The following is a 24,282-nucleotide window of genomic DNA, read 5'->3' as shown; positions in this document are numbered from 1 at the left end:
TGAGGCGTTTTGCATATTAGTTCATTCGGCTTTTTATTAAATAAAGCGTATTTGGTAAGTGTGTTTAAATATCAGCTTTAGAATAATACGTTCCTATAACTTTGATCTGCTCGGGGTCATCCTACGTTCTACAGAAGCGGCGTTTGTTTCTTCGGTCCTTCCGGACCATCCGTCGATATGGATTTCTTTTTCGTTCGACAAGATATCCATATGAACGCGTCCAATCAGGGATCCACCACCTGCAGGCACATGATCTGCAGGCGGATGTTGTTTTTGATCGTCTTAACCGTTTCGAGCGTTCTGAAATGAAAGCAACAGAGCGTTAGAAGACAGCGTAACCAATAGATCGTCCAATAGTGTAACGAACCTCTGCTCGCTTTCCGGAACGGATGGAATTGCATCGAGCGCCTCCACAAAGAAACTCCTGAAACGATAAACACTTTAGCCAACCAGTCCGTGGAGCTCAGTGTGCCCAAGAAATGCTTACTTTGCCGTTTCGTTGCTGTACACGCGCACCGCATCGCGAATCACGTTAATATCCACCGTCGCCTGTAACGCCCCGTTGACGTTAAACTTCTGCACGCAGGTCATCAAGCGGGCCAGCTCCTCCGCCACGGTCTGCACGATCGGTTCCAGGATGGGCCGCAACAGCGACGGCGAGATGGCAAAGATCTCCGAGTACACCGACACCAGATTGTCGAGACATTCGTGCGCGTACGGGCTAAGCTTCTCGGACGGGCCGACCTGATCCCACTGGAACCGTCCCAGATACATCGACGGCTCGATCGTGCCCACCAGCGGATCGCTCTTGTGCTCGACGTACATCTCCAGCAGGCTGGCAAACAGCCCGTTAATAGTGGAGCGTGAATTTTCAATCGCCAGCGTCGGTACCGGGAAGCTGTGGCGCGTGAAAAGGCTGCCCAGCTTCGGGAAGAAGATGCGATTGCAGTAGATGCAGTTCGACAGGCAGCACAGCAGCCGCTGCTCCCAGGTGATGGCCGGATTGGCCCACTCTCGCTTATCGCCCGTGCTCATCTGTTGCTGCAGCAACGCGGCCGGAAAGCCAATGAGCTGCGACAGCATCGGCGCCTGCTGCGGATCCTCGTCCGACCGTTGCAAGGCAAGCGTTTCGATCACGGTACAGAACGAGGTGAGTATCTCCTGGAACCGTTTCGATAGCTCCCGCTGCCCATCGGACTGCGGCTCGAGCAATGGTCCTTCGCGCACTTCGGGCGTTAGGCAGGCGACCTGCGCGTCATCGATCGCTTCCACGAGAATCTCCTGCAGCTTGGCAGGCAAACTGGTCGCCCCGGCAAACTCCGTCACCGACAGCTCCCACTGCTCCTTCTCGTGCAGCTTCTTTACCCGCTCGTTTGCCTTCTTCAGGATGGTGGACATGCAGTAAAGGCGCAGCTCGTCGATAAACTTTAGCACAATGTCGAGCGCTTCGTTCGGGAGATCGAGCCGGATCAGCGTGGCGTACGAGACGCGCACATACCGCAGACAGTGTGGCAGCCAGGTGATGAGAAAGTTTAGCGAAGGGCTGGACGAGGGCCAAGCGGGCAATCCCTTTACCGCGCTCACAGCCGCAACGAGTGATCGGTGTGCGCTGGAGGTGGCCAGCAGAGCCGACCGGAGATAGGAACAGAACTGTTCAATCGCTGTCAGAATAATGCGCTTAAAGTTGCCCGGCTTTGGTGGACTGGCCCCGCGCAGTTCGCCATTGAAGTGGGCCTGTCCCAGCCGCCACAAGTCCGGGAATTGGCTGGCCGCTATTTCGGTCATTTCCTCGCAGAACTGTACGCGCACAGGCGTTACGGCCGGGTCGGTGCGCGATTTCGACTCACTGCCGTGCGATTCCTTCCCCGAGTACTGTTCGTACGCCTTGAGGAACGTTTCCTCCAGGTGTTTGGCGCGTGCCTCGATCGCGTCCCAGGCCGGGTCATCGATCTTCAACTTCCCCGCAACGCTCGTGCCCGCTTGCTGCGCTTCCAGACTGATCAGTGCCTTTATCATCTTCTTCTGCTGCTCCACGCCTTGCGGCATCTCCCTTATTTTGCCGTGCAGCTGCTGCCGGATGGCAAGTATTTTAATGTCCACCTCCTCCAGCACCTTGCGAAAGATCTGGAAAAAAACGGAAGCGAATCAGAGATAAACTGCGCTGCTTTTCCTTCGCATCCCTCCAGCGTCCCTTACCGGCACCTCCGTTTTGCCAAACAGGTTCTTCACCCGCGCGTAATCATTCACCACGATGTCGAACTCGTTCTTGACGGCCGCCTTTTCCACCGTGTTGGGCAGACAGAACAGAAACTTGTGCCGCGACATGGCCGACAGGGCGGCCCGGGTCGCGTCAGCCTTCTCCTTCCGCACCAGCACGTCCTTGAACAGCTCGTGCGAAGCGTCGATCGAGCCGCGGATCGTCACGTCCAGCTGCCGCACCGGCTCCTTCCCGTGCACCTTGTTGTCCTGCGTGATGCGATCGCGCAACGTCATCAGCGTGTCGAGCTGGTCGATCACCGAGCCGGCATTTGACTTCAGGAACGACAGCTGGCCCTCCTTCTGGCTTTCCACCCGCCGGCGCAGGTAGGACAGACCCGCCTTCAGGTCCTCGAACGAGGTGGCATGGTGGTTCTCGAGCAGAAACCAGCCGGGCGTAAAGTTTTCCTGCGACAGATCGCCCGACCCGTCCGGGAACAGGTCGCGCAGATCTTCCGGGAACTTTTTCTCATTGCCCTCGTTCGACAGGCCGAGCGGATCTTCCTGCGTGTAGCCGGTGGGTGCGAGGGACCGTCGGCCCCAGGCGAGCGATTGCATCGGCGATTCCTCGATCCACACGGCCGACTCCTTCATCGGGCCGATCGTTTCGTAGTACGCGCGGAACTGCACCGTGCACGTGCCCGTGCCGCCGCCGCGTGTCGTCACGATGATGTCGCCCTTGCCCTTGGCCGCTCCCGTGCGGGCAATGATCTTTTTGTCCGATTTCCATTCCGCCGACAGCAGACAATCGCAACCGCAGATGGTCAGACCTGTGTGGAGGTGTGGAAAGACATCCGGGCGTTTACCCAAAACCGACTCCATCCCTTCACCCTCACCAAAGCCCGCTTACCGATCAGATCCGTTGCCTTGTTGCCGAGAAATTCGCCACGTATCGTTACCCGCGTGCCGGGTGGACCTTCCTTGGGCGAAATGCCCGTAACAACCGGGCTTTTCACCATCGTGCCTTATCCAGTCGCTCTTTATCGCTTGATCAGATGATTCACAACGCCTCTTTCACTAGTGTTTTCTTTACCAAAACAATGGTGCACAGGGAATGTTTCCTCACCACGTTGGTCGAGCAAATGAAAAGTAAGCGAACTGGAAATTGAAAACTAACAATTATCACCTGCTTTTAGCGTACTTTACTGAAGCATTTTGCAAAAAATCGCATTATCGGAATGCACTGTTTACGTGTTTTGGTCGTCTTGTTGTTGGTGTTGTTGTTGTATGCAGCAGAACCTGTCAGCATGGTCGGCTCTCGCGGACATGCGAATGACAGTTGGTTAAATAAAATGGTATTAATTTTTTGAAAATTATTCTGCAAAAAGGCCAAAAAAATAAGATTTTAAAGGTTCAGACTTAAATTGGTGTGTTAATTTTGCAGTACAGCTTCATTACAGCTCGTATTGTTGCATTGTATTTCATTGCAAAGGTTGTTATCCTTGGTCCATGCACTTTTCAATCCAAAGTAACGGCTTCACGGGGCGGCTCGTTTGTTTGGTAACTCTTCGGCGTTACACAGCCCCTCGCATTACATCTGGGAGTCGTTACGTGCCTCGTAGCATTCCGTAGCAACTTCAACGGATTATTACGCACATTTAATGGAAAATACACTTCTTAGCTGATTCAATTGAACACAAATAATTGAATACAGTCAGAAATGATCCCTATCTAACGAGTGGTTTGGTCTAATTCGTTCTGCTCACTCTAAGAAATGAACAAAAAATCGTCCAATCATACACTCATCAGTCTACTGGCAGACATGATTCAGCATAAAAGCCAAAAACACCCGGAACTCTACAGAAAATCAGTTTGTTGTTTTGTCTACATCAAGAGTACACAAGCATATCGCTTGGTCTGATGCAATAAGCCTTACAATCGTTCCCTACTGATCGCACCCAATAATGAATGAACCTCATGAAGTAATCCCCCAAAATGCGGTACCTCTTATCTTATTCGATAAGCCCATACATATCCAGGGAAATGGAACTCATCAGATAATCAATGACATTCCAGCGCGTGTGTAATCGATCGTGTTAGTTTCGTCATAGTTATATCGGTACTACATGTATGTGATTTTAAAATCTCATATTTAACATCACTACAACAGCTGACTCAAAGCCCGTAGCGCAGAATGTAATGCTTATGCTCACCCCATCCAGCAAAGTACACACACACACACACATACACATTGATTCACTTTTTTTTTTCATTATTCTGGAAAGCACAATAGCCCATAAAGAGACATCAAGAATAAAAAAAACCGGTCTTCATAAGTCTTCAATCTTTGCTTACCACCTCGGCCAGAACCACCCCTTTCCAAACAATGATGCGTCTTCCTCCTAAGAAAAGGCATGAGGGGGGAGGGAAACAAAGAGAATATACGCAACAAAAGGGAACGCAAGGAAGAAACACGCACGCACACACACACCTGCTGCTTCTTCGGTTCGGTTACCCCGTGGCTAACTTATGCGTGCAATGCAGCGCAAAGCCAACCCGTTCTGGGTGCTAGGGGTGTCGAACACAAAACGTCCTCTCGTCTGTCGACGAACACCCCATCGTCTTGGGAAATCTTGAAGCTACGTGTACAGGATCGATCGTCGCCTTCTTCGATCCACTTCGACACCACTTTCCTTCGTGGTCTGGTAACCAAGAACCTGGCTTAACCTCCACCCCAATACACATTACAGCAACACACGCACGCACCAACACTACCACCACTACCACCACGGGAGTTTCTTGGTTTGCGTTAATCGACCACCCAAAAAAGCTTCTACCCTCTTCCGTTGAACCATTACAGCGCGATCCACCGTCGACGGTGTCGATTCGGTGTCAGTCAGTCTGTACAGTTCAATCGTGGAGGCGATTTGGATTTGATTATTTATCCCACACACAGCCACAACACAGCGCACAGCGGGATGATGTAATTCGTTCGAAATAAACATCTCTTGCGCGTACCGTTCGCGCGACCGACCATTTGGCGTAAGCATTGTGCACTTATACGCAAACGCACCGCCGAACGTAACGGACGCGAACGCTCGCGGACTGGAAATTATTACTTTTTCTAAAATAATACAAAGTGTGACCAGTATTTCGGTTGGTGGTGTACAAAGTGTGTGGACAAAGCATAGTGTCAGTTGAAGAAACTCGCTTAGGCAAATTTTCACCCTCTTTCTGGAAAAGATGGGACTGAAGAGTAAGCTGTTCAAGACGGGCGTGGTGCTGTTGCTGATTGCCGTTCTGCCTGGCCTGCCGCCGAAAACGGTGTTCCCGTTCAGGCCGATCAGCATCGTGCCGGCCCGACCGCTGGCCGGCGTGCTGGCCCCGAACCAGCTGCTTAACGGAGCGGAACGGCTGCACGAGGGCGGCCTCCAGCAGCCGGAAGGGATTGCGGTGCGCGGTAACGCTACCTACGTTACGGTTTACGGTGGCAAGATACTGGAGCTGGGCGACCAGGGCTCGGTGCGCACGGTGGCCAAGCTCGGGCCGGACTGTGGTAAGTGTTGTGATGATGAGCGAATGAGCGTGCGGAAAAGGTGTTAATGCTGTTGCCCCTTTTCCCAAGTCGGCACCTACTCGGAACGGGTCTGCGGACGGCCGCTGGGGCTCGATTTCGATACGAAAGGGAACAATCTCATCGTGGCCGACCCGTACCTCGGCATCTGGCAGGTGCACATTAAAACGGGCGACAAGAAGCTGCTCGTCCCGAAGGACAAAGCCATCATCGTGGAGGATCGAGAGCAATCGTCTTCGTCGTCGTCGGAGGCGGCCCGAAAGCTGCGCACCCGCCAACCGAACATCCCGAACGGGGTGGCGGTCGCGCGCAACGGTGACTTCTACTGGTCGGACACGGCGTCCGACTTTATCTTCGAGGACGCGATCCAGGCGCTGCTGTGCAATCCGTCCGGCCGGCTGCTCCACTACTCCCGTGCCGAGGGCAGGAGCCGCGTCCTGATCGACGAGGTGTACGGCGCGAACGGTGTCGTGCTCAGCCCGGACGAAAGCTTCGTGCTGGTCGGCGAGCTCGGTGGCCAGCTGATCCGGCGGTACTACCTGAAGGGACCGAAGGCGGGCACGCACGACGTGTTCGTCGACGGGTTGCCCGGTGCGGTGGACAATCTGAACGGTGATGCGACCGGGTTCTGGGTCGGGCTGGTCATTGGGGCCGACGAGAGCAATCCATCGTTCGTCGGTATGCTGGCACCGTTCCCGAACTTGCGCCGGCTGCTGGTGCGTTTGTTCGTGCTGGCGGAGGCTCCGTTCCGGCTGTGGTACGACGCGACCGGCAGTGACTTTGCGCTCTGGGTGACGCATCATATTGGCCACCTCGGGGGGCTGGTGCCACTGTTCCCGGACCGTGGTACCGTGCTGCGGATGGACTGGGAGGGTAATATCGTGCTGGCACTGCACAACGACGACACGTCCAGCCATGTCATCTCGCAGGCCGTGCCCGTCCCCGGGACGGACCAGCTGCTGCTCGGCTCGCCCGTCAACCAGTGGCTGGGACGGGTGAAGCTAACGCCCGACACGCTGGCCGTGCTGAGGGGCGGGAAAGTGGACCGAAAGCAACCCGCAACCGAAGCGCCCTCTAGGGAGGAACTGTAGAACTGCGGGACTTTTTCTTTCCGGAACTCGAGCTCGTTTGCAATAAAAAACTCGAACCAAGTACAATTTACATTTATTTAAGTTTTCGCTTTCCTTTAGTTTATAAATATCAGTTTTGTTGTTGTGTTGTGTTGTTTGGTTGTTGGTTTTATTTCTGCTTTGCTTATACCTCATTCAACTCTCCTTTTTCTTCGTTCCTTTTATCCTCGCTTTATCCTACGCTACTGATAGGAGCTGGTCTGGTTCTTCATCTGTTCGGCATTTTTCTCTCTTTTTTTAAGACGTACGATTTAATTAATGCTGTTTCATTTACCCATTGGCTTTTTTTCGTTTTCTATTACAGCTTTCTCTTGCTTTTATCTTTGTTACTAGTTTGCAACTTGATTCTCTTCTTCTTCTTCTTCTTCTTCTTCTTCTTCTTCTTCTTCTTCTTCTCCTGTTTCTTCGTCTTATTTTTCTTCTTCTTCTATTTTTATCTTTCTTCTCCTTTTTCTCCTGTTTCTTCGTCTTCTTCTTCTTTTTCTTCTTCTTCTTCTCCTTTTTCTTCTTCTTTTTCTCTTTCTTCTTCTTCTGCATCTTCTTCTTCTCTTTCCTCTTCGCTTATTGATTTTACTTTTGTTCTTTAAATATTCATCAGACACACAAATAAACACAATTTAATCAATCACACCTTCCCATTGGTTTTTTTATAATAATGATCAATTAGAGCGATTTTTCCTCACCTACCGTCTCAGATGCCTGGCTTTAGCGTTTTCCCTTCTTTCCTTATCAGTTTTCTTTCGTTTTTTATTTAATTCTACTATATCAAGTCTTCCTGTTGAGTCTGGCGTTCTGTCTCTCTCTCTCCTCCTCTCTCGCCCTTTCTCTCTTTCTCTTAAATTGTTGGCTGCTTTGGAGAGGCTCTGTCGCCGATGCGAGATCTATCTGTCGCCACACCCACCGCAAATGGTAATATTTTGTTTCCTTTTTATATTGTTATATGCTTAACTACTTTCCATTCTTGTTTGTAAGATATTTCTTTGCACCACATGCGCATCCGTTCGTTACGAATTTCCGTTACTACCACCGTGTTCGGTGTTGCGCACCACGTGCTTTCCTCCTTCACTTTCGTTATGATTAGTAGTTGGTTAGTTTCGGTAGTTTAGTTTAGTGTACTTATTTGCTGCCCCATCAATTGTTCATTTTTGCGCTCAAAACATCGTTTTTTGCAGGGTTTTTCTCCCCATATGAATGCGGTACCGAAGCGAATTGTTGTTTCTTCCCTAAATTGCAAACTTCCAAAGTGTGAGCATTTTTTTTCGAATTTCCCATGCAAGTTATTGTGTTTTGTATGAATTTGGAAGGGGCATTAGGGGGTGAGCTATTGGGGGAGTTTATTAGAGTTTAAAAAACGCCAAACTTTACTTGATATTCTTTACGTGTTACACACCAAAACGAGTTGCAAATAGGGTTCCACGCGCTTATATTCCGTCTTCCAGTCCTGTGTCCTTCGACTCTAAACGGGGGGTTTTTTTATCGCAATTCCTACACTGTTTAACCTGTTGCAATATTATAGTACGAACTGGTCGGAATGGCAATTGTGCTGCTTAATGTGATGTATTAATCTGCTACGATGCTTCTTACGCTCACACTAATTCCGCACCAACTAATCTTTGTAAGAACTTTTTTGGGATAAGGATACTCGCTTCCTTACAAACAAAGACGAACAAAAAATACACATTCCCTTCACATTTACAATTACAGGGAGAAGGGAGGAAGGAAGTTTAGAAAATCTGCGAAAGATAGTGTGTTAGAGAGGGAGAGTAATAGAGACAGAGATTTTGGACATTGCATTGTAGTTCTGTTTTTTACTTCATTTTTGTGTGTGTGTGTGGATTTATAATACTTCCGGGGTCCGGTTCACAATTCGCTTTCCAACACCCGTTCAATTAAAATGTGGTGATATTGCGCACATTGTGATAGATTTAATTCACTATCTCTAACGAAGAGTTGTATTTGCACAGTCGTGGAAAGCGTTTGTTAGCTCTGCAGCATTCTCCTCTCTCAGCATTGGTGCATTAGTGTAACTGACATGGATTTTTTGTTTTGTTTTGTTTACTATATTTCTAACATTAGTACGAGAGACCCGCGTTGCATAAATTAGTACCGAATTGTAGATGTGTGTGTGTGTATGTGTGTGTTAATTAATTTTGTTCAGTCAAGCAACGCAACGAACCAAAAGGTTGAGAATGATTTTGTTGCACCCGTCTTCCAATATGCTGATAGTATGTACTTGATTTTAATGCTTTTCGTATATCCGTCAAGTTCAGAGCTGGAACATTCAATGTCATTTGTTTCGCTCATCGAGTACGAAAAGAAATGATCGCGTTTCCTAATTGTACGATCATCATTCCATCCGTCATCGATCGATTGCGCGCTGCTTCTTTTCTGGTGTACTATTCTTCCCCATTCGTTATCATGTATTAACTTCGTTAAATCAAAATAGTTTCCATTAGCATCGTTTCCTGTGTGCGATGTGACATATATATATTTTTTAATGTATTTTTATATGTAAATATGTATGTTGCCCCTACATGTCTAAATGTTTTAAATCGATCGATCGTGTCCGACGATAATGAATTGCTTATTGCTTGTCTTAACGCTAATCGCTGATCGAACTTCCCCGTTTCGCGCTGCCTTGTGTGTTTTTTGGGTTCGTTCGAGAATAGAGGGAGCATTGGCGATTGGTTCTTCTCCCCAGACCGGTCTGGTATTGGTTACACATGGCGAGAAGAGATTACTGGTGATAATACTGTGTGTTGTGCACCTGCCCTCTTTGCTCATTCCAGGGTGTTTTGTTCGATTTGTTTGTTTTCAAACATTTTCTTTCAATCTGTTTCTTGCTTTCCCGAACCTGGATGGAGAAAATAAAAACGAAAATAAAACATAAAACAATTCCCCACCGCCCCACCATTTCCCACTCAATAGAAAAGAAAAACAAAACAAAACTCAAAATTCTCATACAGCTGTACTTTATATAGGCATTAAAAATGAATCGATAATAAAGTTATCCCTTTTGTTGTTGTTGTTGTTATAGCGTACTTTCCAAAAACACATACTGCGAGCGATCCTACTCCTAGTAGGCCGTTTAGTAGCACGCGCACCTCCAGAGCGTACACACTAGTGGCTTGTTGCTGGCCGCACCCATCCATCATTGCGACTACGACACGTGTGTGTTTTGTTATTGTTGCGAGCGACTTACACTACCAAGTAATAAAATATTAATACACACACACACACACACACACGCAGCTGTGTTTGTAGCATTTTGTTTTTAGAGAGACAATCCGTGTACACGTGTGCCGCGGGAAGGATGATGGCATGGGGCAAGGCTCAGCAGTGTACGCACGCCCGGGAGGGAGTAGGCGCTATCGCCCTACGGTAGAATTTGATCGCGCCATATGTCCAATAGTGTGTCTGTGTGGGTGTGTATAATATACGTACATTTGTTACGCGGCTTTGTTATTAAAACTATAATTCGATCCTATAAATATGTGTTTTTTTTTTCTCCTAACGTAATAAAATGAGAGCGCCGAGTGGTGGTAAACTATAGATCTAATAATAATAAAAAAAGTGTTTTATAACCTAAACGACGATACACGCGTGATAATAATTTATACAATTACAACGATACACACACACGCACACACACGCACGCACACATATTCCCTTACCCTTCATCCCTCCCGCCCTGCTTCATCTCTCAATTCCCTCATCATTCGACCCCCACCCCTTTTACTAAATTAAGACGCTAAACACATGGAATTTGTTTAAAAGAGTACACGCTCTTAAGACACACTCTCACACACGTACACGTACACACACACACACACACACACACACACACATACACACGCACAATCACGCTCGATTCCAATTACAAGTACGATTATGTAGACGATGTACCAAAAGCAGTTTGTGTGTTGGGCGGGGGTCTGGGCGTTAGAAGAAGGTTCAATCTGCACCCGGGGATGACTGATGACTACAGATAGACACAGAGACACTTAAACTAAACTCATTATTGTAACACAGTATTTAAAAAAGAAAAGAAACAAAAGCATCTGCAAACATTCATTCGATTTTACGTGTTTTTTGTTTTGTTTTGTTTTATCAAGCGCCTGCCTTAATGTTTTTTTGCTCTTCTTTCGCATTACTCTAATTGTATCATGCTGCTGAGTTTGTTTGTTTTTTTTTCTTTTGTTTTTCGGGTTTTTCCTCGCAGTTATCTGTATCATTTTGCTCTATCAATTGTCTGTTGTGCTTTAAAAAAAAAACCCACATTTGGGTCACACGAGCGAGCACTACAGCGAGCACACAATAATATCATACAGGAGCAGACGAGAGGAAGTGAAGAAGTGGGAAACGAGGGGAGAGGACGCGTGACTATAATTTAGAGATTAGCTTTAACATATATACCGTAGGTGAAATACAATAATAGAAATACGATCACGAATCATACGATAAGATCCTGTACTAACACAGATAAATGCACTGGGACGCGGGATTGTATGCTCTTCGGCTCCATCATCTCGGATTCTCTTTGAACTTGCATGTGTGTGTGTGGGTGTGTTAGTTTTGAATTTGTGGTTTGTGGAGCCCGGGGGAGTCCTTTTGTTGCGGTACTTTCGGTATAACTGTAATTCTGAAAACACCATCTTGCAGCAGTGGGGTGTGTGTTTGTACTTGTAAATTAGTAGTTTAACTTAGAAAGGGATTCCTTTTGCTTCCTTTTTGTGCACTAAAACCTGCCCCACGAGACACAATGAACGGGAAGTGTCTTTAAGAGCTGCCGGGAGAGGAAAATATGCATCCTTTTTTTAATTTGTGCAGGAAGAAAAACCCTTTTTGCCAGAAGAAGTTCCACTTCAAGGTGTAAATATGATTGCCATCGTTTTGATTTTCCGGGAAGATGCAAACGAACGTACGAATTGCCGGGTTTAAAAACAGTCTTTTTACGAGCAATGAAAGGCTAGCTATTTCTTTTTTTTTTTGTGCCGGTAAGTTAAGTGAGACAGCAAAGAAAGAAATAAAAAGCAAATGAAAAGTTAAATGTATGCCAGTCTACAGCAGCAAGCAGCCGCTTGCTCTGTGGTTCGTACTAACTATAACAAGACAACCTAAACTAATTCAATCTTCACACACCGAACGATTTATGGCGGAGGAGTCATGCTTTCGCTGCACGAAAGCGCCCCTCGAAACAAAACACGCAAAATAAAAGGAACAGGCGAAGAGGAAGCGATTCCTTCCGAGAGCTGCCGTATCGAGGCAGAGAATGGCTTAAGCTTACAGTATGAGTAGTGTAATGATGATATGACTGTGAGCAGGATGATCCACCCGAATCCCCGGGTCTGGGGGGACACTCACGCCGGAACTGCTGCCCCAAAACCCCACCCCCAAGCCAGCTGAGGTGGCAATTAATATCAATTTTCTTCGATTGCATTGGACAAGATTGATTTCGTCTGCGGGTGTGTAGCGTGTAGTAGTAGAAAGCACTGAAAAGGTACCGGCCAAATCAGTTGCACAATCCAAGCCACCAGAACGAGGACACGATATCAATCTATATTCGTCGCACAGAACCTAAACTAACGCACAATAATACTTGTATTCCCTCGGTGCAATCCCTCTGCTGGACCACCCCTCTGCAGTGGACCCTTTCTCCTAGGCGGCATTTGCATTGTCTGGGGGTGTGTTTTCATTTTTCATGGTTTACTGTGTGTGACGAGCACTACCTCAAAATATGGGGAAAATTTCGTGTTTTTTTTCGAACACGTACAGCACACATACACACACACACACAAAGTCGCTCGACGCACACACACACTACTACTGACGCACACACACACGCACAAACTGAAATGGCCGCAAGCACAGACACGAGATATAGGAGCTTACACACGACGCACACATACACGCAAACACACATACTGACACACACACACACATACACAAGCGCACAATCATCCCCTTAAATCCGTATGAATTGTCCCCCCCTTCCTCAAAAAAAAACCTTACACAGTAAAATACTATCGCTTATTACGCTGCGCAATTGCTTCGAACCATGTGCGCGCCAACCCCGCGTATGTATTGGTGGCCACCGCCAGGGTGCGTACCATCCAGTGTACCGGGTCGGCGGGAACCTTGGCTCCCTTACTTAAAGTGATTGCCGTGATTTTGTTAAAGTGATCGATATCAGCAGAACAGTTCCATTTCCAACAGTGCACGACGGACAAGGCGACGGAGCAAAGGCGGAGGCAAGCCGCTATTCACCGTTATCCTTTTAGAAAAAAGCCCACTAGACTCGTTTCTCGGTTTTCCCCATTCTGTACACACACTGTTGTGTTTGTTTTGTTCGGCCCGAGAAATGTGTTTCTGCACACCGCACCCTGGGCGTTTCTAATTCACCATCAGCGTGTGGGATTCCATCGGCGCCGCCGAATCGTACAGCGTGTCGGTGTCCTGCGTCGGTTCGCCCTGTAGCTGGCACTGGTTGGTCAGCGTACCGGCACCGCAGTCGCAGAAAAATCTGAAACAAACGATAAGATTCGTACATTTAGCTTCTTCCAAAACAAACCAAACCTACACACACACACACACACTTACCTATCATGGCGTATAAACTCAACGTCATGACCGGAGTGGCACGTTTTGATGCAATTCACACAGATTGCGTTGCGATCGGTGGTATTGCACGTATGGCAGCGGTAGAAATCATGCATCGGGAACGAGGTGTAGGACGAAATCTTGTACAAACACTGCCCGCCCGACACCGCCTTCTCCACCTCGTCCTGGTTGTTGAAGATCTTGTTCCCGCCCACGATCGGCTGCACGCCGCTCGCCAGGCACAGGCCGCCGAACTTGTTGTTGAAGATCTGGTTGTACTCGAGCGTCGCGGTCGCGTTGTTGGTGATCTCGACGCCCGCCGCCAGCCCGTCGAAGATCCGGTTGCGCTTCAGCACCGGGTGGCTCTGGGTCGAGATCAGCACGCCCGCCTGCGTGTTGCGGAAGATGTCGTTCTCCTCCAGGATGCCCTTGCCCCCGTTGAAGATGCAGATGCCACCGTCCCGCCCGTCGTAGATCTTGTTCCGCCGCAGCGTCGGGTTCGAGTCGGTCTTGATCCACACGCCCGCCATCGCGTTGTCGAAGATTTCGTTCTGCTCGAGCAGCCCGAGCCCCCCGTTGTACACCAGCACGCCCCCGTTCTGGCCGCCCCAGATCTTGTTGCCCCGTATCACCGGATTGCTGCCGGTGCGGATCTGCACGCCCGAGTACAGATGGTTGAAGATGTCGTTGTCCTCCAGCTTGCCGTGCCCGTTGTCGTAGAAGTACACGCCGACCTGCTTGCCCGAGTGGATGCGGTTCCGCCGCAGCACCGGCGTGCTGCCGGTCGTGATCCACACGCCCGCCAGCGTGTTCGCGTACACCTCGTTCTCCTCGATCAGCCCCTGCCCCTTCTCGTGCACGTAGATGCCGCCGTGCTGGCCGTGGTGGATCTTGTTGTGCCGCACGATCGGATCGCTCGTCGTGCGTATCTGTATGCCGGCCAGCGCATTGCCGTAGATGTTGTTGTGCTCGATCAGTCCGCGCCCCTCGCCGAAGATGTACACGCCGCCCTGGTGCCCGTTGTAGATCTCATTCTTTCTGATCGTGGGATTGCTGTTCGACGTAATCCACACACCTGTGCACGGGGGAGAGGATAGACACAAATTACGAGTCAAATAATCGAATTGCTTGTCACAGCAAACTAGTGGTGGGAGCTCGGAATCGGGCCTACCCATTTACGATTCCGTGTTCGGAATCAATTCTGGAGCCGATGCCGATGTTGGAATCCATTCCGATTCCGAGCCATTTCCGGAGTCGATTCCGGGCCATTTCCGGAGTCGATTCCGGAGCCGATTCCGGAGCCGATTTCAGAATCGATTTCAGAATCGATTCCGCGATTGAAATCGGCTTCGGAATCGGCTTTGGACTCAGCTCCGGAATCGGAATCGACCTGGCAATCAGCTCCCCCGGTAACATAATTTGCCCCGATAACGGAATCAGAATTGACTCTAGAAATGGAATTAGCTCCAGAATGGCAATCAGTTCTTGAATTCAAATAAGAAATTTCAGAAGCGAAATCATTCCGGGAATCTCCATGAGAATGAATCATTTACAAGCAAATTTTGATTATTTGTGGCTATTTACACGGACCATCAAGGACCATACGGATCATCATTGGATTCAAATGCCTATGCTTATGGAGATGCCGAAACCGCACTCCGAAGTCGAAGTCAATTCCAATTCCGGAGCCGATTTCGATTCCGGAACTTATATCGATTCCGGAACCGATTCCAGAACCGATTCCGGAACCGATTCCGATTCCGGAACCGATTTCGATTCCGGAACCGATTCTGATTCCGGAGTCGATTCAAGACCTACTATCCGGAATCGACTCCAGAACACTTCGTAGCTAGCCGGAATCGATTGCGACAAAACCTTCATTTTTCCCATCACTAAAGCAAACCCCAGATCATCTTCCTGTGGCCGCTTGAACTTACCCGCAAAATTGTTGGAATGGATTTTGTTCTCAATAAACTGGCCCAGCCCGTTCTCGTGCACGTAGATGCCACCGGTTTGGCCGTGGTGTATCTCGCACTTCACCACAGTTGGGTTGGCGCCCGCCTTCACCTCAAAGCCCGCTATTCGGTTGTTGTGGATGTCATTCTTCTCAAAGTAACCCTGGAAACAAAAAAACAGAAACGTGTGTTACAGCAAGCGGCAGAGAAAGGTGCACAAGCGACGGCCAGCGTACCATGCCATTGTCGAATGTAAAGATGCCCACGTCGCGCCCGTGGTGGATGTGATTTTCGCGCATGATTGGACTAGCGTAGTTCTTCACCCAGATGCCGGCCAGCGCATTCCGACTGATCTCATTGTGCTCGTACGTGCCCTGCGCGTAGTCCGTCACGTACAGGCCCACGTTCTCGCAATCGCTGATGTCGCAGTACTTGATCAGCGGATTGGCACCGACGCCGATCACACAAACAGCGGCTCCAACTGTACGTAGAAAAGGGAAGGAGACAAATCGGTCAACAGTGCTCACGGTCTAATAGCGATCGATGCGAGAGACAGTATATAACACTTACCAACCGATGTACTCCGGATGATGCAGTGATCGATCGTGGGGCTGCAGTTGTCGCTCACCTCCAGACAGTAGTGCTTGTGGTGCGGCACCGTTGACGTAACGTCCGGCGAAAACTTTAACGTCATATGCCCGATGTACGCATGCTTGGCGCCCTCCACAAACATTACCGTCGATTCGGACTCCCGCTCGAGAATGATCGACTCGGCCACGTTGCCCGGGGCCGCCCCGATCAGCGCCACGTCCGAATCGATCACCAGAAGCTCGCCCCGGTACGTGCCGCTGTGCAGGAATATTAAGCTACCGGTCGCCAGCGTCTCACCAACACCTCCGGCACCGGCGGTCGCCGCTCCTCCAGCAGCTGCTCCGATATCATCACCGTTGTTGTTGTTGTTGTTGTTATTGCTATTGTTGTTGTTACCGCCCATACCATTGTTTCCGTTCCCGCTAGCGCCACCGTTACTGCCGCCGCTGTTGCCGCCCGCCGTGTTCTTCTCGTCCACATAGTCCAGCGCGCCCTGCACCGTGTTGAAGTACGCGATCGTGCGCCCCTGGTACCGCCGGTCCTGGTAGCCGGGCCGCACGTGTATGCCCCGGTACAGCTGCCGGAAGCTCTCCTTCCACGGGTTCGCGTAGTCCGCCTCGTCCGGCTTCACGAACACAAACTTACACAGCTCCGGGTTGAACAGCGGCAGATCGTACTCGTACACGTTCTGGTACAGGCGCTTCCACAGCTCCTTGTCGTTCGCGATCGTCTGGAAGCGCTTGCAGACGAGCGCCACCCTGCAGAGATCCTGCTCGTACAGGTAGGAGAAGATCGTGAGCAGCACCTCGTCCGGCATCTCGTACTGCAGGTAGTGGGCCGCCGACTGCATACACATCGTGCCCGCCATCGCCACCGACGCGGTCGCCATCGGCGGTGACGGGGTGGCCGGGGAGGTGAGCGCCACCACGGCCGCGGTCGCCGCCGGCCGGCAGGCAACGGAGGAGGAGGCGGACGAGCCGCCGCCCGTCGCGGCAAGCAGTGCGGCGGCGGCCGCCGTCGGCTGCTGGGGCATGGTGGCCGCTGCCATCGACGTGCCGACCTCGTTGCTGTTCGAGTACGTGCGCCGGGGACGCTTGCGGGCCGGCAGCATGTAGGCGGCCGCGTTCGGATCGTACCCGCCCGAGGACTGATACTGCTGTTGCTGCTGTTGTTGCTGCTGTTGCTGATGGTGATGGTGATGGTGAAGGAGCAGATTGCCACCATTGCCGCCGCTGCCAGCTGGCGAGCAGTTGTTGCCACTAATACTAGATGAGGAGGAAGATGCCACGCCACACCCTAGGCCGAACGGTGCAGACGGGCCGGCACTGGACGAAGAACATCCGGCCGACGACGAGTTGCCTGCCAACGCACCGGAGGACGATGCCGTGGACGAGGTAGACGTTGCTGGACCGTTACCACCACCCACGCCTCCTCCTCCTGCTAACCATCCGCCTCCTCCTCCTCCTCCTCCACCACCTCCTCCTCCGCCAGTTCCACCACCGCTAGCAGAGTCTTGCGCCGTCAGTGGGGACTTTTTGCGCAGATCGTATGGCGAGTTGGAGCTCTGCTTCACCTCCGACAGTGTCACAGAGGAGACGGGGCCGGCCAGTCCGCACGTCGACGTGCCCGCCGCTCCGGCCGTCCCTGATATGGAAGTGGAGGAGGAAGTGCTGGAACCGCCGAACGCGGACGACGACGTGGCGACGCCTGAGGAGGAAGCAGCCCCAGTAGTGCCCGATCCGACGATCGCGTACAGTGAAGCCGATATCGCCGACAGACACTGCGACGAGGTGGTCGTGGAGGACGAGGTTCCAGCGGCACCGGAACCGCAGCCCATCCCCAGTGGACCGACCAGCTCCGCGTTGGTTGTGGAGCTGGCGCTGAAGCTGCCGCCACCGAAGCCGGCCATCCCTGCCGCCGATGTGCAGACACCGGGGGGCGGCGCCATCATGGACGAGGATGAGGTGGCCGAGGAGGAGGACGAGGATGCAACGGACATGATGCCGTTGATGGAAGTCGCACTGTTGCCGGCTGTCGCTAGTGCCGTTGAGGCGGAGCTTGTCGATGCGGACGATGAGCACGTGGCCGAAGACGACGCGGACGAGGACGTGGAAGGAGCGTTGGATGTGGACGAGCTGACGGAGGTACTGCTAGTGGTGGTGCTGTTGATTGTGGTGCTGACGGCTGTCGTGGGCCCGGTGCCGGCTGTCGGTGGGGCTGCTGCCGTCACGGCCGGACCGCTGCCCGCTCCGCCACTGCTGCCACCGCCATTGGACGACAAGGCTGCACCGACGTTCGGTGCTGGAATGTTCTGTTCGCAGATTGCTGGAAAGGGAGAGAAGAGAGTAGTATTAGTTTTCAGGTGGTTCACCTATTATTAGTAGACAGAATTTAACCGTTTTGAAGTCATACAAACAAAGGCACAACAAAAAATGACTCTTCAAAAGTTAGGCTGACGATTCTGAACTGAATCTGTGTAAACATTAATAGAACATTGGTGAAATGATAGACCAATTTCCCCTAACAGCAATTATTTCTTTTTTGGATTAAAATAACATCATCCCACGGGACACCTCGACCAGCGGTGACATTCCTCTCCGGTTTCTACTCGTTCATCGTCCTCATTACTTCCTCCTGGACTGGACTGAAGCGGTTTGGAGGGTGTACGGGGAAGGCGCGATCGAGCAAAACACCGTCGCGTTCGGGAGAAAGTGATCTACACCGCCGCCGCGGCGACCGATTTATCCGACGATCCTCCTCCGATGGAAAAATGTCGTGTCGGGAGGGATATTTTCAGCCTGTTCGACTTGCCTTTCCCACCCCTTACCGCCGTATGCGCGTTTTTTTGGAAAGGGAAAACGTATGAATACCGTCAAACGATGGAGACGACGACGGAGAGAGAGAGAGAGAGTGCGCCCTTCTTCAGTAGTTAGAATTTATTTCTGTACACACACAAAAACCGACCAGCGGGGCCCGAAGATGGTGTTCTCCGTGCGCCCACACAGTTTCTTTCCGGTCGACCACCTTCCACCTTGGCTCGAGTTTGTGTGGTACGCTCCCCCCCTGACGACCGCACGGCGCACAGCATCACATTCGTGTTGCTGTCTGCGTGTGTGTATGTGCTGTATGCGCTTGCATTGCACCGTGTTTGTCTGAATCCCATGTTTCGAGGGGTGTGAACGTGCGTGAGTGCGTTTATAGTACGACGGTGGCCCTTTGCCCCCTTTGCTCACTCTCCGGAAGCTATTAATAATGATACACAGGCCCACGTTTCGTGAGCCTAGCAAACGTTAAAGCTGTGGTGAGAACAAACCCTAAAAGGTAGCACAGGGCTTACATTGTGCACACAAGCTACTTCATTCGAGCTAAATCCCATGTTAATAATTACCAATATGCGAAATAGGCGAATGGTTTGTTACAATTCAATCCACTACCGCACTTTACAACAGTCTTCAACAGTCTTCCGCTAGCGAAAAGCATTTCCTTTTGGAGCCGGCAAAGATGATGGCAAAAAACACGACAAAAAGGATGCACCACAACCAACGAGGTTCGGTTCGTTTCTACTGCCGTTGCAGCTCTAAATTTAAAATCCGTGCAGATTTAGATCCGTCGCGTCGTGTTGGGTGTTTCGCTGACCGCAAGTGTGCTTAAGCCATTTTTATGACAAACAGTTATTAATCCCCGTACCCCGTCTCCCGTCACCCCATGCCTTGCGTATGTGTGTCACACAGATTTCATCTCTTGCTGACGTATTAGGACAACTTGCAGGTGAAGCTAAAAATAAACGAATATATTAAGCTGATTGTTATTACAATAACAAAACAAAATCATACTCATCTCACGTGCAGTAAAGTAGTACACAACGGCGCAGCCTATATATTACATGCGCATGTAGAATGCCGGATTAGCGGAACCAATCACCAAACATTCATAGCTCCACTTATGATTTTGCAATCACGGGCTGAAACAGGGCACACCCGGGTAGCGGTAAAGGCAAGAATTACCTCCTCCCCCATTGGCAGGCCGCCGCAGCAGCAGCAACATCGCAAGCACCCCCCCCCCCCCCCCCCCCCGCCCAAAATACCGGAACCTCCCCTCCGCAATATCGCTTTAACGGCATCCAACCACCGGCGGCTAACTGTACACACGACGCACACGGGGAATTGCTCGTGAAAGTGAAAGTGGGCGGGGGGGGGGGGGGAGGAAAAACGGTTCAATAATTTGAATAAATTTTCTAGTTCTTTTTTCCGTTTTGTTACCCGTTACCCTCCACCGCTAGGTTTTTCCGTGTTCGCTTCGCTTGCACCGGGGTTTACACATTTACACGCAAACACAAACGCACTGGGGCGCGCACACACAGACACAGACACACAGGCACACTTGGTGTTGATTATTTTGGGCTCGGAAAAGCCGTTTTCGGTTGCTGGTGTTTTGTACACACACAGCAACGCCAGCACATTTCCATGGGATGTAGCGTAAACTGAAGCGTTTTGGGGGTGAAGAACGGCACAGTTTCAAGTAGGGGGAAGACACAAGGGATGTTTTCCTTCAGTGCAATGGAGGGCTAATGGAGGACTAGCAAATGTTAATGCGCTTGTTGGCTAGGTAAGTCGCTAGTATTAAAAGAGTTGAATTTTCCATACGAATACCATCGCCTGATTAACCAATTTTAATTGCTAAAAAATCAATAACTTTAATTATTGTTAAGCATAGATTTTTTATGCAATAAACGAAACGAAAAGAGGAATGGAAACAACATTAAAATGATCACATGATACATGCTTTTGGTCGCAGCATCAAATGTGATGCAGCACACGGCGAGAAGAGGCCAATTCTAGACTTGGCACAGAGCAAACGCAATACTAGCAAAACCAGCAAAAAATAAAATCTGCTGGAGCAGTACACTAAAAACATGTGGCGGAAAAATATGAGTGTGCATAATACAATTTTACACAGGGTGGACGATTTTCCCTTATCGGGGGGCCACCATTTTACAGCATCCCTTTTCTTTGTACATGTTTGTGTGTGCGTTTTGTTTTTTCCTTTCGTTCCATTTTCCACATCAACAGCAGGCCATGGAGCAGGGCAACAACAGGAGAATCCCACAGCAACCTCGTCTATCCTCCGTGCCATATGGAAAAACCGTGCAACATGAATGTGGCGAGCACGGCGTGAGAGGAAAGAGGAGAAAGTGTTTTTTCACATCCTAAAAAGAAAATTCTGCAACTTTTTTGTTTTATTGTGGCTTATATTCCCACCTGCTACTTACCGGAAGTTCTCGATGGCAGCGGTATTCGGTTGCCCTTTCGCCGGGATCGGCGAACGTACGATCGGGACGACGAGAAGGAAGCGCTCGGCATTTTGCTCGATTGACGCGCGTTAAGGAAGCAGCGCAATCACACACACAAAAAAGCACACACACACACACGCGGGGTGATACCCAAAAACGCAGCAGCAGCGCGTGTTTTACGCGAAACTTTTCCTTCGGCCGAGGTTGAAATTGCTTCCTTTTTTGTTGTTGTTGTTTGCCTCGTCGCAGTAGAAGCGGGCACAACAATTCGCCACTATTACACACAGCTGGGACTGCACAAAGGGATTTTGGTGGGTGAGGGGAGGGGAAGAGACGGCCACACACCACTTCCTTTAAATTTGTTGCACGACTATTGATGCATTTTTGTGTTTGTTTGCTGTAGCTGAAAACTGTGCGCACGGGACGATGACTTTAAGGGTGTACCGTAGCGCTTTTTCCCCTTTACTTGTAACTTCGAATTCTTGGCTATGTGATTGGATATAACACTGCGTATTTCGGTAGTCCACTTCACTGCCAGCAATACCTCCAGCCACCGATCTTACACACCTGCCGGGATAGTATACGTATTTGGGCGCCCTATGTCCTGTGGCCTGGTGCAAGAGGGAAGAGAAAATACACGGTTGAGAAAAATAGAAACACTCACACAAATACACAAACACACACACACACACAATTATACATATAGATGACACACTGCTGTAATCAATAATGCCAGCGGAGTACAGCAGTGTTCACACTCATCTGCCTTTTAACCACAAACCACCACAGCACAGAAAGGATACGTTTTGCTCCGGCAGTTGGGAAATGTTCCCAGAAAGACAGAGTATCCGCAGAAAACTTTGTTTTGTAGATGGTTCTAGCAGCTCGATGCAAAGGGGCAGGACACAGAAGACGGAGACAGATTCGGAACGGTTTCTTTGTTGCGTGCCTAATTATAATTGCGCGTCCCGACCTGCTGCGATGCCATTGACTCTACCGTGCGACGTGTATCCTTTTTGCTTGTACAACGGGAAAACCGCAACCAATTCCACCGCACTCACGCACGCACGTACACACGAACATGTGTGAAAGTGTGTGGATGATCGGCAGCAGCAAAGGTTGCTGGGACCCCGTTTTCAGGCTCTAAATCGCAACGAAGCAGCAAACGATGGCACGGGACCAAAAAGGGAATCCTCCCGGGAGTGGTGGGGGACGACGACACCCGCCTACACCCAGACGTCATCAAGCGTGTGTGTGCGTATTGTGCACGGAAGAGCGTTTGCAACATAGGGAACACATAAAGAAGAAAATAAACAATCCATTCACAATAGGAAAAAGGATAGTGTGCTTCACGCACACGCACACTTCCTCTTTGTTGGCAGCGTACCTGTGCCCAGCGCGCGCACACACACGCGACACACAATGATGCTGATGACGGAGTTTTTGCATATGTGTTTCCTGTTTCTTGGCGTTTCTTTTGTGATTTTTTTTGTTGCGTGTGCTCATTTATAATTTGCCTTGTGTATTTTTTTCGCACACCGTCGCCGTCTGCCCTGAGGTTTTGGGCCTATTTTTTCCTTTCCTTTTTAATCCATTGGCACGCACGGGTTGGTGTACAACGTTGAATGCGTCGTACGTTGTTTTTTTTATCTTTTTTTTTTTGTTTCTCTAAAACACACAACCAATGCCGCTACTGCTGCTACGTTTCCGTTTTGTTTTATTTGGCAGCACCGCACGGCCACACAGCCACAAACAAAGAGAATTTGTGCCTGCGCTTCTCGGTGGTGGTGGGCTGTGAGATGGATTTTCGCTCAAAGCAGGCAATGACGTTTACAGTGACAATGTTGTTGTGGTTCCTGCGATGCGGCCATTTTTAATGTTTAAATCAGCTCTCCTTTTTTTCAGCTGCGCTCTTCTCCAATTCCCTCCTTTGCTTCGTTCAGCTCGTTCGGCTCTGTTTTCTTCCGCCGGCTGCTGGCTGCTGGCTTGCTGCTGCTGCTGCTGCTGCTGCTGCTTCCACTGCTACCCTCTACCGTAATCAACCCTACCGTTCATCCAGCCAAATACCTTTGCTTCGTCAAGGCAGCGGGGAGATTTTAATGTGGATCCTTTCTCCCTTCATGCAGACAGGGCACTTCCCACCCCTTGACGCTTACTTCTGATGCTGTTGAACAATCCTGACTTTACCAATCCATCCTAGCAGCAGCACCAGAGCACTGTTTCCACACAATTTTCACATCCACGACCACGACCGACGGACGGTGAACGAACAACGGCAAGAGAGAACACATTGAAAAACGAGATGAATTGTACCATTTGCTGCGCACGATGCGCTCGCACACACACACACACATACACACACAAACACACACACACCAGCGCAGCCACGCTCTCATGCAAGCTTTCCTTCCTCCCCCTTCACTCTGACGCACACGCATACACACTCAAGCGTACATACACCATACCAACAAAAAAAAAGAAAGAACGTAACTACCACACACTACTTTTTCGACCAATTTTTCGGCCACTAATTTACCGTTTCGAGCCCACACTTCACGACAGTCACACGCACGACATCTTCCGACGCCCGTTGTCGCACTTTACGACCGCGTACGGTGCGAAAATCGTGATGCAAATTGCATAATTTTCCACAGATTTTTCGCACACGGACAACTCCTTTCTCAGCGAGCAAAGGCAAAGTGTGTCTGGGCAGGTCGTACCACTGCACCACACGCCATCATGGTCTGTCGGGCTGACAAGCGTTCAATCGCATTCCTAATGGTTGACAGTTGAAGCCTTCGAATTATCGTTTTTTCAAAGATGATTGCAAAACTATCACTTAATTTTGCAATCGCTAAAAATGATAAAAATGTGCTGTTCATCACTGATTACATGGAATTGTTTCATTACCGAGGGATGTGTTGCATTGGGCAAATCTCTCTGTGG

The 24,282-nt window shown here is 50.0% G+C and overlaps 3 protein-coding genes across 6 annotated transcripts; 1 reads left to right on the top strand and 2 right to left on the bottom strand.

Annotated features, from left to right (window-relative positions):
* Positions 1-14: 14 nt before the first annotated feature.
* LOC1281442 (exocyst complex component 2) lies at positions 15-3,534 on the bottom strand. Its single transcript, XM_061643129.1, has 6 exons — positions 3,448-3,534; positions 3,107-3,354; positions 2,197-3,026; positions 488-2,124; positions 368-424; positions 15-300 (listed from the first exon to the last, which is right to left on the bottom strand). Exons 2-6 carry the CDS (start codon positions 3,213-3,215, stop codon positions 225-227), a joined length of 2,709 nt encoding a protein of 902 aa, XP_061499113.1. The 5' UTR covers positions 3,216-3,354; positions 3,448-3,534; the 3' UTR covers positions 15-224.
* A 1,468-nt stretch (positions 3,535-5,002) lies between these two features.
* LOC1281443 (adipocyte plasma membrane-associated protein Hemomucin) lies at positions 5,003-6,931 on the top strand. The gene is made up of 2 exons (XM_321354.6): positions 5,003-5,752; positions 5,822-6,931. Exons 1-2 carry the CDS (start codon positions 5,440-5,442, stop codon positions 6,859-6,861), a joined length of 1,353 nt encoding a protein of 450 aa, XP_321354.6. The 5' UTR covers positions 5,003-5,439; the 3' UTR covers positions 6,862-6,931.
* Positions 6,932-9,855: 2,924 nt separating this feature from the next.
* On the bottom strand, positions 9,856-24,047 carry LOC1281444 (F-box only protein 11). Of its 4 annotated transcripts, XM_061643127.1 has the most exons (8): positions 23,873-24,047; positions 23,493-23,552; positions 21,316-21,947; positions 16,026-18,371; positions 15,692-15,936; positions 15,438-15,618; positions 13,501-14,575; positions 9,856-13,423 (listed from the first exon to the last, which is right to left on the bottom strand). In XM_061643127.1, exons 3-8 carry the CDS (start codon positions 21,404-21,406, stop codon positions 13,294-13,296), a joined length of 4,068 nt encoding a protein of 1,355 aa, XP_061499111.1. In that variant the 5' UTR covers positions 21,407-21,947; positions 23,493-23,552; positions 23,873-24,047; the 3' UTR covers positions 9,856-13,293. The 4 variants fall into 4 exon arrangements, with proteins under 4 accessions (XP_061499111.1, XP_061499110.1, XP_061499109.1 ...); XM_061643126.1 differs by lacking the exon at positions 23,493-23,552 and having other exon boundaries at positions 23,841-24,047; XM_061643125.1 differs by lacking the exon at positions 23,493-23,552.
* Positions 24,048-24,282: the final 235 nt, after the last annotated feature.

Source organism: Anopheles gambiae, chromosome 2 (genome assembly GCF_943734735.2).
Source record: "Anopheles gambiae chromosome 2, idAnoGambNW_F1_1, whole genome shotgun sequence".
NCBI lineage: Eukaryota > Metazoa > Arthropoda > Insecta > Diptera > Culicidae > Anopheles > Anopheles gambiae.
This window is presented reverse-complemented; position numbering and strand designations above follow the sequence as displayed.